The sequence below is a fragment of the Quercus suber genome, unplaced genomic scaffold, assembly GCF_002906115.3.
Source record: "Quercus suber isolate HL8 unplaced genomic scaffold, Cork oak 2.0 scaffold_2, whole genome shotgun sequence".
Lineage (NCBI taxonomy): Eukaryota > Viridiplantae > Streptophyta > Magnoliopsida > Fagales > Fagaceae > Quercus > Quercus suber.
Genome location: NW_027069469.1, coordinates 3,937,321 through 3,950,927, shown reverse-complemented (window position 1 = coordinate 3,950,927; position 13,607 = coordinate 3,937,321). Strand labels below are relative to the sequence as shown.

General features: G+C 36.3%; 1 protein-coding gene across 1 annotated transcript; it reads left to right on the top strand.

Annotated features, from left to right (window-relative positions):
- The first annotated feature begins 1,793 nt into the window (after positions 1-1,793).
- On the top strand, positions 1,794-12,132 carry LOC112004450 (uncharacterized). The gene is made up of 7 exons (XM_024036702.2): positions 1,794-3,895; positions 7,155-7,245; positions 7,592-7,749; positions 7,854-7,905; positions 8,031-8,113; positions 8,309-8,402; positions 11,167-12,132. Exons 1-7 carry the CDS (start codon positions 2,264-2,266, stop codon positions 11,751-11,753), a joined length of 2,697 nt encoding a protein of 898 aa, XP_023892470.2. The 5' UTR covers positions 1,794-2,263; the 3' UTR covers positions 11,754-12,132.
- Positions 12,133-13,607: the final 1,475 nt, after the last annotated feature.

Genomic DNA, 13,607 nt, shown 5'->3' with positions numbered 1-13,607 from the left:
TTTTTTTTAGAAGAAAATATTATGTAATGATATCATGCAATAAGCGATAGAAAATATTTATTTACAAATTCATGAGTAATCTTTGAAAAACTGAATAAGAGGGATTTGAATCCAAATTCAATATCCCTCTATTAATGAATGGGTTGTGTTTATCTAGAAGAAAATAATAGCCACTTTTAGTTATTATCTTGCCAAATATTTGGCAATGATATAAAGTCATACATGATATGATGATAGAAAGGTTTATTTGCAGATTTATATAATTAATTTTATAAAAATAAATCTGAGATCGTTACTAATAAAAGAAATTACAAAGTTACTTTACAAATTTGGTTGTAGCTAATGACTATAATTCCTATTAAAAATTTAACATGATTATATATTTTAAAAATCTAATTGTTTATGTCAAAACCATTTCTCTCTCTTTTGTGTGTGTTTGTTTCTCAAAAAAAAAAAAGCAAGCTAGTACTAAAGTATACAAAATTACTCGACCTTCATAAAAAAATAAAAAATAAAAAATAACAGTTAAACACTTATGGCTTGTTTGGAAGTTTAGAGAGGGAGGAGAGTAGATGGGAGTAGAGGGAAGGAGAGTAGTGGGGAGGAGAGTAGAGGAGAATGATTCACCTCCACCTTATTTGGATGTTTTTAAAATTAGTAAGGGGGAATGGATTAATTAGCCATTCCCCTTGTGTAATTTTGTTAATATAATAAGGGTAAATGAGGTAATTTACTTGGTCAATAGTTTATGTACTCTACTCTCCCTCCAAATCTCTCCAATTTGGGGGAATTAAAATTGGAGGGCTAGAGGGAGTCCAAACCCCTCCAAACTCCTCCAAACCCCTCCCCCTCATCCTTTAAAAAACTTCCAAATAAGGTAATTGCATTACTCTCCCTCCCTCTACTCTACTCCCCCTCATTTTTTAAACATCCAAACATGCCATTAAGGTTTAAACCTTAAATTGATTCATGTTTTTGCATCAGCATAACTTCACCTTTTCCATTATAGACTATGATCTTAAAATTGATCTTGGCATCTCCCTCTCCCTCTCTAGTTAAAAGAAGTAAATTTTTGTGCTGATTTGGTAGACAAATCTTGTTCTTACTGTCCTACTATGATATGAACTCTTTACTTAGGATATCCTTCCTTATTTTTCTATATTATATTTATTTACTTTTTCCTATTTATTAGTAGATCATTCTAACGTGATCGCTACTTCAAATTATTTTTGAGCTATACTAGGTTAACTATTTAATGTTTGGTTTGTCTTGAATTGCAAAGGGTTCGAATTTTTAGAGCGATTTTTTTAATTGCCAAAGTCAAAATAGCAAATATTGCTCCGGGGATGAATTTGATCTTCAACACAGAGAGAGAGAGAGAGAGAGAGAGAGAGAGAGTGAGAGTTGACTATCTTGATGCTTTACATCTAATGCTCTTTCCCTCACATGCTTATTTGATCTAAATTGATGTAATCTTAATTCTTAAGTGCTCATCAATACAATATAATCCAATGATAAATCTCCACCCCCCCAAAAAAAAAGAGGAAATTCTCTCCAAATCACAATTACAATAATTAAAAAAAAAAAAGAAGTTTCATAAATAAGTAATGAGTAGGTTGAGAAAAATACCAAACAAAACCCAAAAAAAAAAAAAAAAAAACGAAAAAAGAAAAATAAAAGAAAAGCAAGTGTTGGTAAAAGATTGGAAAAGCCAAAAGGTATGTCCTATAACAACACAGCAATAAATTCAAAAGAGCTAGTTAACCAATTAATCAAAATTAAAAAATCTTCCAACTCCTAAACCCAATCCTACTTACTTTCGCCCCCAACTCAACCCCACCTCTTGTAATCCGTTTTCCATTTCCTGCCCTATTTTCCCATTGGGAAAACAAAACAAAAAGAAAACAAGACACACGCTCTCTCTTTCTCTCTCTCTGTGTGTGGGTGTGGGTGTATCTGTATTCACTGTACACACACACAAAAACATTGCTCAAACCCCAACTCCCCACAGCATAGGACTTGGATCTTCCAACCATTGTTTCTCTCTCTCTCTCCCCCTCTCATTGGATCTGAGTTCCAACTTCCCAAAACCCACAGTTTCCACAGATCGAACGAACGAACGAACGAACTCCCACCCACCAACAAAAACGGCGGCGTTTCACAACCAAACATAGACTTCACCCATTATATCGATCCATACCGGGCATTTCTCCATTGAAATGGGAAATGCCCACCACTCCTGACATTCCACCACTACTAAACCATGAGCAAAACTACTCGCCACAATAACAATACCAACAACAGTAACAACAACACCACCACCAACACCAACAATACCAATAACAACGACGACGAAGGCGACGAGAGCGAGTGCTTCTACGAGTCGCTCGACCGAATCGCCTCATCTTCTTGCTCCTGCTCCAATTCCAATTCCAATTCCGATAACGAAAACGACGCTGTTTCTGTTTCTTCTCCTAATTATGGGTCGGACCTCCACCGAAAGTCGTTCCGGGCGCCCAAATTCCCAATGGGCCTCTCGTCCAACTACGATATCTGGATCTCCGAGCCCTCCTCCGTCTCCGAACGCCGCTCTCGCCTCCTACGCCAAATGGGCCTCATCAACGACCCGTCCTTGTCTCGGACCACCCGATCCATTTCCTCCGATCGTTTAGCCTCTCAACCCGACCCGACCACCTCCGACGCAGCCGCCGCCACAATCGTCCGATCCAAATCAGACGGTACCGATCGTGCGTACGATTTATCTTCTCCTCCTCCAATTCTTTCAATTCATTCCTCCTCCTCCTCCTCCTCCTCTTCTTCTTCCTTTTCTTTTGTACATAATAGTAACGGCAATAACGGTATTAGTAACTGTAGCACTAGTGGCGGTGGATCGAAATCGAAGTCGTCTTCGCCGTATAAGCCTCCGGCGATTCGGAAGAAGTCGTCGGCGTCGGAGGAGATTGACGACGAGGGCTTGGACTGCGAAAAAGAAAGAGAGAAAGTTTGCTTTATAAAGAATCTTGACAATGGGAAGGAGTTCGTGGTGAACGAGATTAGGGAAGACGGGATGTGGAACAAGGTCAAGGAAGTTGAGACCGGGAGGCAATTGACCATGGAGGAGTTTCAGATGAGTCTAGGGCATTCTCCGATCGTCCAGGAATTGATGCGGCGGCAGAATGTGGAGGATGGGAACAAGGATGGCTTGGATCCCAATTCCAGTTCGAATACGGGGGCGGCCGCGGCGAAGACGAAGAAGAAAGGGGGTTGGTTTAAGAGTATAAGGAATGTGGCGAGTTCGGTAACGGGGTATAAGGAGAGACGGAGTAGTGACGAGAGGGACACTTCGTCGGAGAAGGGTGGTGGCGGCGGTGGCGGTGGTGGGAGGAGGTCTAGTTCGGCCACGGATGATAGTCAGGATGTTTCGTATCATGGACCGGAGAGAGTGAGAGTTAGGCAATATGGGAAGTCTTGTAAAGAGTTATCGGGGCTGTATAAGAGCCAGGAGATTCAAGCTCACAATGGGTCCATTTGGAGTATTAAGTTTAGTTTGGATGGGAAGTATCTTGCTAGTGCTGGTGAGGATTGTGACATCCATGTTTGGCAGGTCGGGGAGACGGAGAGGAAAGGGGATCTGTTGTCAATGGAGAGACAGGAAGATGTGAATTTTAACTACTTGTTTGTTCCCAATGGGTCGCCCGAACCGAATTCCTTGTCTCCGATTATGGACAGTCATTTGGAGAAGAAGAAAAGGGGGAGGACATCTGTTAGCAGGAAATCGTTGAGCTTGGATCATATTGCGGTGCCCGACGCTGTGTTTGCACTTTCGGATAAACCCATTTGTTCGTTGCAAGGACATAGTGATGATGTGCTTGATCTTTCGTGGTCCAAGTCTCAGGTTAGTTGCCAATCTTCATGCTTTCTTAGTTATGGTTTTGTTTACATAAATAAGTCGAAGTCGAATTAGACTGATTACCCTGATGAGAAAATTACATAATTAATCAGTATTGTAATTCAAATGTAGTAGTAGTAGTCATGTTAATGATTTCAACTCTTGGAAAGTGGTGCTATTATTGTAGAATTTTACTTCTAGTAACAGGTAAAGATTAGTAGATATAGCGTTTAGTAATTTATTAACCAGTTGGCTCTGTAGGATTTTTTATTTTTTATTTTTGAAAGTTATAACATGAGAACATTGACATGCCTGCCTTCTATGTAAAGACAAATGGATAACGTATCTTCAGGATTCTCACGTTTTTAGGCAGCAGTTACTGAAAAAGGACTTTTTCCTGTATTTAAGTGTTGGATTTATGGATATCTTCTTTTATGTTTTTCTTATCAAAATTAATTTCATGAAAACTCTGCTTCTACTGTTACATTGTCTCGTTCAGAGTCGAAAATATTAAGCTCTAACTCAGATACCCATTCTCCTCTCCTGTAAGAACCAGATGTAGAGCAAAGTTTTGTGTTATAGGCCAGCTAGGTACACATGTAACTTACAAATATTATAACAAAAAAAAGGAATACTTTATCCAGGGTTTGTGCATGGTTAAGACTATCTTTCTAAAAGTAGAAATGTTCAGTTACGATGGTGTCTGCAGATATTTTAGGTAAAACCTGTTTAGTGCCCAAGCATACCTTATAGTTGATGGGTTTACTAGCTGCAGATGCACTAAATTAGCAGTCTTCTGAAATTTAACAGTGGTATCCCTTGGTGGGACCCTTCTCCATATTGTTGCTAGATTCTTTCCCATGGGATTCTTTTGAAAGTGTCATTGGGAAATCTCTTTCTCATGTGGTCAACTACGCTCAGTAGTTTACATTTATAAACAGCAAACAAATTGGTTCTGAAGAAGATCTCAGCTGTGATTATCAGCACTGTGAAGCCAAGGCTAATTTGATAGTCCATTTGTATGATGATTTATATTTTTAATATATATTGTTTTGGAGAACCTTTTATTTACCTACAGTGGCATATCTTCGTGAATTATTGATGCTTAATGTTCAGTATTAAGTTGTAGGAGAGGAGTGTACTAAATTGTGGAGAACTGTAGGGAAGAGATATATATATATATATATATTTGGAATCTACTGCCGCACTTGGCAAGAAATTTATAGCACAACTTATGAGTTGTAGTTGTTGTCAAAGGAAAAAGGTGGAAAAAAACAACAAACTCCATTGCACTAAATTAGTACTTCATTGAAGAAGTTCTTTGCATATTGTGCATTTTCATATTTGGTTGTTGATTCGTAAAGCACTGAATAACTTATAAAAAATGCCTTTGACACTCTTACAGAACAAGACTCTTATTGTTATAGTAGCATGGAAAGTTGGGATTTTGTCATTTTCCTTTGACCAGGGGTCATGATAGGTGTTAAAGTTCAGATTTTATCATTAGATACAAAAGAAGAAAGGTGATGTCATGTCAATCACACCTATGTGTAAATAAGCTCTATAAGAATTAGCAATTGATGGCAGTGTAATTTTAGTTATGGTAATGTTTATTTTAGTAGATGCTGGAGGTAAGTGGTGTGATTTAGACAGAAAAGAAGTGAGCAGTTGTCAGCTCTTTAAGAGTTCTCTAGTTTGCCTGCTAACTTTACCTACTCAGATGATCAACTTATAATTTGGCTGCTTTCTGGAAATGGAGCCCAATGGGAATTGGTTGTATTATGGCTTAAGTATCATATGAACCGTGATTTGTGATGGTGTATTTATGTTTTTTGTTAAAAATTCTTCTGTAGGGTTGAAGTGTACGAAGATTAATGGTTGTGTTGTGAATATCCTCTTTTAATCATTGAGATTATTCTACTATAGGGTCTTAAAAATGGAGTTCAAGGGGGCTAAAAATTTTCCCCGGGAGGAGCATACGGAAAGTTGGAGCTCCACCCAGAGTTCTTTTTTATATGGATAGTTGTTTGAGGAAAGTTTTGACAACAGATAACTTGAGAAAAAGAGGGATAATGGTTGTGGATAGGTGCCATATGTGAATTCAATGGGAAGTCTGTGGATCATCTTCTATTACACATATATTGCTTGGGAGTTATGGGCTTTAGTTCTCTGTTATTTTGGGGTATTTTGGGTAATGCTAAAAGCATTTATGGCCTTATTCCCTTCTTGGAAATGGAATGTTGGCGAATTCAATAATGGGGAAATTTGGATGGTAGTTCCTCTTGAGTTTAATGTGGTGTCTTTGGATGAACTTATGTACTTTTGAGGGATATCTTGGTTGCAAATCTCAAGACCTTATATGAATTGACATCTCAGTTTTCTCCTTTTCATATTTTGGACTTCCTAGATGATATGTCCTATAGATGCTAATTTCTTGGTTTCTTTTTCCTTTGTATAACTTCTCTATTGTTCTTTTGGCACTTTCTTTGTATACTCCCTGTGTGCTAGGATTGCATTCCTTTTGTGCTTTTTAAATGAATTTCAGTTACTTATTCCCCCACCCCCCTCAATAAAACAAAAAACAAAATAAATTAATTGTTGAGACTATTTTGTGGTGATAATGTCTTATTTGACATGGTACTTTTTGTCTCTTTTCTGCCCTTCGTTGAGGTTTACTTTATGCATGATTGTTAAGATCTTTTAGTTCATTTTCAATTATTTAACACTTAAATTGTAAAAGTAATTAAAAGTTTTAATCTGTCCTCTTTGTTTCTATTATAGTTACTATTTAACTTAAGTGTGGGACTGATCACTAATGGTTAGTTCACCAGAGGTTATGAACTTGGGAATGGCTGTTCGGTGCAAGTAGACTTTCATTTCTTGTTTTTTTTTTTTTTTTTTTTGTTTTCCAATGACATCATCTTGAAGTGACCGGTAGCCATACCCTGACCCAGGTAGTGACCTGTTAACATGTGTATGCCCAGGCAGCGAGCCTGAAGTTCTCAGTTACTCAGATTCTAACTTAGTGTGACCAAACTTTGAATCTTTGACATGGAAAGGTAACAGGCACTAGCATTCTTGCAACCTTTAGCAGGTGGCATTTGGCATTTACAGAATTCTCAAGGGAGGTTTCTTGAATTATTATTATGTATTTGACACTGTAAAATTGAATGTGTGCTTCTAAGTTAAGCAATTGAATCTTTGTGAATTTTGAGCCAAAGATATGACTTTTCAGAATATTTTATCAATATTTTATATTTTCCAGCACTTGCTCTCATCTTCAATGGACAAAACGGTGCGGCTGTGGCACTTGCCTAGCAAGTCTTGTTTGAAAGTTTTTTCACACAGTGATTTTGGTAAGTCAATGTGGCCAACACTTGTCTTTTTATTTGCTTTAATTTCTTGTTCAGCCTCTCTTTAGTAGTTGTTAAAATTATAGGCCATTGATATGGATAATTCGTAAAGGGCTCACTAATATTCTACTGAAGCAGGAAAGTAGGACACTATCTGGTTTACTTTTGGGTTCATAAAGAAAATATGCTTCACTTAAAAAAAATTAAAATGCAGATTAGTTGAAAGTTGACTTTCTGATTGCTTCTTAAGTGATGGGTTTCCCTTTTCTTCCTGTTTCCTTTTTGTCTCTAAGTTAACTAGTTGCATACTGCTAATTTCATTTCATTTCTTGGATCTGCCTTGACACAGTAACTTGCATCCAGTTTAATCCTGTTGATGATAGATACTTCATCAGTGGATCGCTAGATGCTAAGGTTCGGATATGGAGCATTCCTGATCGTCAAGTCGTTGACTGGAATGATGTGCATGAGATGGTCACAGCAGCTTGCTATACGCCAGATGGTCAGGTTGGTCGTAGTTAATATGCCTAGTTTTTTATATCAAAGACAAAAGTTCAAGTTATATAAAATTCAATTCTTCAATTGGCTCAAAAATTTGTTGGTTTTTGAAGGGTGCGCTAGTTGGTTCACACAAGGGGAGTTGCTGTTTATACAATACATCTGGTACTAGTTTAGAAAGCTCTATGTGTGTGCATGATTGGTTTAGCTCTCTGTGTGTGCATGGTTGGTTTAGTCAAGTTTTTTGTGCACGAACTGTTAATAACTTCTTTATCCGTTCATACTTTTAGAGAATAAGTTGCAACAAAAAAGCCAAATCAATCTGCAGAACAAGAAGAAGAAATCTCATCACAAGAAAATCTCTGGTTTCCAGGTAATCTGGTGGCTCTACCATCTTGTACTTTTTATGAGATTATTATAAATTCAACTACAATTAGCTTGCCGATTTCTTTCCCTTTTACTCTTTCCTTGTTCAGCTGATTTTCACTTGTAAAGATGGTTTGTATGTTTACTTTGAGAGACAAGTTTGGTTGATACTTTTCAGTTGCTGATCAGTTTATCTAAACAGTTTGCTCCAGGAAGTTCATCAGAAGTTTTCATCACATCTGCAGATTCACGAATTCGGGTTGTTGACGGTATTGATCTGGTTCACAAGTTTAAAGGTATAAATAAAATACACCAAATTGTGTCTTCATTTGTTGTTGTTACTGTTCTTCTTTCTTTTTATATTTTTTATTTTTATATATTTTTTATATTAACATGAAAATGCTTGATACATGAACTTTTTTGTCTTAAACTTGATTGGCATGATTAATATGATTTTTCCTCCAAAAGCTGATGCTTTCTTCATTTCCCGAAGTTCTCAATGGTACTTTCATTCTGCAGTGTTAAAAATTGCTTTGAACTTAATGGCCCTTGTACTCTATGACTAACTCTTAGATTTAGGCTGTTATAGTTCCAACTTGCAACCATTAGAATATTGTAAATATTTGATCTTTAGGAAGGACAATGGTTAAGTCACTAATTTGGAGAACAAGAACTTATTGTTAACTTTTCTGGTGAATCGCCACTGTGGATCACAAATTTTTTTTATAAACCATTTTGGTAGCCTTTTAGTTAAAATATGCTAAACCTTTGACCTTTGGAAATATGGTGTAGCTCGGATGTGCTTGACTTGGTGCTCTTTAGAGGCACGTGTAGAACTTACCTATAAAAGAAACTACATAATAAATTAGTTGAACTTTTCAATAAAATTACTTAGAAAAAAAATAAATTAACAATTTAGTTGGAAAAAAGCTTGCTGTCAAAAGGTGTGAATCTTTGAGTTGGACCTGTATGTGGTACTTCTTATGTTCAGTGTCAATTTAAACATTAGATCAATCTTTCATTTATGCTATGCCATTATGGTCGACAGAGATGAGGCCCAGTACCATCTTTAATTCCATTTCCACCATTTGGGGCAGATATAGTTGTGACTTTATCTTTTTGATTTAACATAATTGTGTGCATTAAATTTTTGTTAATGTATTTTCATGTGCTTCTGGACACAGTTTTTCTTTTCATCTTTTTTAATTTTGTGGTTATTGATTTTGTGTTTCCCACTTTTGTTTGACATGATTAATTTATTTTGCATCCTGGACTTCAACACTGCTTCATTACAAACTTGCGATGCCACTGTCTTTCTTTAGTAAAATTCTCTCTTAATTGAGCAAGGTAATCTCTTAAGACATATTTTTCAAGAGCAAAGGTTGAAAACATTTTATTAAAGGTCTTTTTTTAGCTAAATTGGTGCATTTTCTGTTGAAGATAGAGATATTTTCTTTTTGGTAGAGCTAATGGAGGTGGCTAAGGAAAGAGAGAAATTTAAAGGAAGATATATTTATGTATTTCCTTGGGCTCTCTAACCATTTTAGTGTTTCTATATAACTGGAAGCCCTAATGCAGGTTATGCACCATTTCTTAAAAAATAAGAAACACACACACCCCAAAAAAAAAAAAGGTCTGTAAGAGCCAGATGAGTGAGTCAATTGTCCATTAGGGATGAGCTTTGGTAGCCCAATAAAGAAATTCAAATTAGTTTTACTTGAAATCAAGGTGATGTCAGGTACTGTTTCAATTTTTTGTCCCTAGTAATAAACTACATTAGGAGGAACTTTTCTTTATACTAATATTAAGTTCATGATTTTTTACTTATCAAAAAAAAAAAAGTTCATGAATTTTTACCTATATAGTTTGAAATCAGTTGGTAAACTCTAAAGATGACTTGAGTAAGTTTGTAGGGCTGGCTAAGTGGGAAACAACAAAGATGATATAGATTAAAGATAAATTTAGCCATTTATAAGGTTCTTCACCAGCTAATGAGTCTGCAATGATTTTTTTTTTTAATTTTTTTAATTTTTAATTTTTTTATAAATTTTAAAATTTGATAATTCAATAGTTACAATGGGGCTGGGGGGATTTGAATTCTGGATATTTCCATTAGAAACACCAGGAGGTACTAGTTGAGCTACAAGGTTCTTGGCTTGCAATGGTATCTAAGAATGTATGGCAGACATCTTGTTTTGAAGTGATCAATAAATGGAATGTGACAATACTTAGGTAGGTATTGATACTGTGATGGATTCTTCTAATTAGATCGTGCAAATTTATTGATTGTATGGTGGGTTTTCACGTTTGTTCTTATTTGAGCTCATCTTGTGGTGTATCTTGGCACCATCAAAAGTAGCACTACTTATCCTAGAACCAATGCTTAAGGTTTAAAACGCAGGCTCAAGTGATCATATATTTTATTATTCATTTGTACTAACATCACAGTGTTTAAGGCATACATTTAAATGAGGTTTACCTCACTGAATTTTTACTTAAAGTCATTAACTCCCTTGTTAAATTAAAATTTACATCTTCAGTTAAAAAATAGTTGGAACTTGATTGCTTCAAGCTTATTCTCTGTTTTATGTGGTGAACATATTTCCATTATTTAACATCCTTTTGTGGGCTTTTTTCTTTGAGGGGTGCGTGTGGGTTCAGTTAGCCCTTTCCCTTCCCTTAAATTCCCTTTACCCTGGTGTAGGAGGGATACCAAGTCTCTTGTTCAATCATAAGATACTTTGGAAACTTTACTAGTTGAGTCAGCTGATATCCACAATTTAAATGCACATTCTGATTATATGTAAATGCGAGTTTCTGAATTCTGTGAACCAGTACTGAAGTTTTGTGTGAAAATATTTAGCAGTGTTATGTGCTCCATTAAAAAGTAATTTGTTATGGCACCTCTGTTTTTGCTGGATACTTGTGAAGAAGATGTTTTCTTGTATAATTACATACATATTTTGAGACTTATGAATGGTGTATTATACTATATTGGCATATGCATTTCCAGCCTTGAACAATTTTGACAGCTGGAAGTTGGTGTTGGTTCTGTGACAGGGTTTCGTAACACAAATAGCCAAATATCGGCCTCCCTAACAGCAAATGGAAAATATGTTGTCTCTGCCAGTGAGGATTCTTATGTGTATGTGTGGAAACACGAAACTGATTCCCGACCTAGTAGAAGCAAAGGTGTCACTGTAACGCGCTCATATGAACTTTTTCACTGTCAAGATGTATCTGTGGCCATCCCATGGCCTGGCATGGCTGATACTTGGGGGCTACAAGATGATTGCTGTGTAGAACAAAATGGACTTGACAACAATCTTGATGAGGTCTCCACAGCCAACCATCCTCCTACGCCTGTTGAGGACATTAATGATGGTTCACGATCAGCATCCGGCTGCACAAATAGTCCACTTCATGGAACCATTTCTAGTGCAACCAATAGTTACTTTTTTGATAGAATCTCAGCAACATGGCCAGAGGAAAAACTTGTTCCAACTACGAGGAATCGGAGCAGCCCTCGTGTGAGTGTGGATGGTTTAACCCAAAATATGTCAGCCTGGGGTATGGTGATTGTAACTGCTGGCCGTAAAGGGCAGATTAGAACTTTTCAAAATTTTGGGTTTCCGGTTCGAATTTAAGGGACAAAACCTCAGCCTTGAGGTTGGGGGAAACAAGTCGATTTTACTACAGAAGGCAGTACGGTCCATTTCCCCCATTATATGACTACATTTGTACAGAGAATTGGGTGAGATTTGTAATATTAGCGGAGTTCCATTTCTTCTTGTGCTTTGCTAGTCGGATTTGGTGTGCAGATGAAGAGCCAGTCCGACTTAGCATTCCGAAAAAAAAAAAAAAAAAAAAGAAAAAAGAATAGATTTCTTAAAAGAGAGAGAGAGAAAAAAATACACCTTGGATCTAGATACCGATGAATTATGTAATCGGGAATTGTAGAGTTATAAGCATGGGAAAAGCTTATTGAATTAAAAAAATTTAAAATTCTTTTACGATTCATTGTCACTGGTCTTGTTACATCAAATTCATGGACTTGGGGTTAGAGGAGGAATAGCTCTCTGTTTAAGCTTGCTTATAGTGAGCCGTTTTTAGAGGTTTATTAAAAATTTGATCAGCTAAGCTTTGTTTGTACAAATATTATATGGTAAAAATGTTAAGAAAGAGAAATCCCATTGTCCAAACTTGGTAGGAGTGTGCAAAAAACCGATAAACCGAAAAAATTACTTCAAACTGATCGAACCGTTGCAAAATTTTTGGTTTAGTTTTGTTTTGGTTTTATTATATAAAAAACTAAAAATTTCGGTTTGGTTTTTGGTGGCAGATTTGAATGAACCGATCAAACCAAACCAAAATATATTATTATATATATTAAATATATAATATGTATTATAAAGTTTGTAAATATGGGCTTGGCCTTGCCAAGCTCCCTTCTTCTTCTTCTTCTTCCTTTATTTATTTATTTATTTATTTTTAATTATTATTATTATTTTTTATTAAAAAAAGAAGAAGCTCGCTACCCATTAGATAAGTTAGATTAACTAACTAAAATTAATAAAGTTCAACAGAAACTAATTGAAAATAAAGAAAATAAAAACTCTACTTACGCCACTTTCACTTACACGCCTCCATCTCCCTCATCTATCATCTTCCTCATCTGTCATCTTCATCTCCCACGCGCCTCACGCCTCCATCACTCTCTCTCACACAAAGCCTCCATCACTCCCTCCATCAGTCGACATTTGCCACCAGCCTCCACACTCTGGTCTCCACACACCGGCCTCCACGGCTACTCCACATGTTGGCCTTCACAGCTACTCCACATACCCCACAGCCCACACATATTCACTGTCATGCCTCACAGCCTCCACTCCAAATGAATCTGCATCTGCTGCAGTCTCCACATGCCGGCCTCCCCATGCCGTCCTCCCCACGCGGCTTGATCTTTTCATTCTCACAATGACTTTCTCTCTTTTTAATTTCTTGATAACCCTCTTTTTTTTTTTTTTTTTTTTTTTTTGTATTTTAGGTTTTGTTTAATACTGAATCAATACTATTTTTTGTGAATATGTGATTGTGATGTTAAGTTGTATTTTGTTATTGAAAAATCGATAAACCAATGTGATGTTGAGTTGTTATTTTCTTTTTGTGACTGTGATGTTGATTTAGAATTTTGGAAAAATTGATAGCACCATGTGCTTAACCAAAATCTGACCAAAATCGACCAAAACTGGAATACCACCGAAACCGATTGTTTTCCAATTATTTCGGTTGGTTTCAATTGAGAATTTCATAAATCGAAAATTTCGGTTTCAGTTGGCCAAAACAAAAACAAAAAACCAACCGAACCGAACCGATTACACTCCTAAAACTTGGAATATGGTGCGGAAGCATATTAGAAACCATGAACACTTTTATATGTTTGACATATAACTAGCTAAATATATCAGGGGAAAAAAAACATTTAAATAATATAATAAATA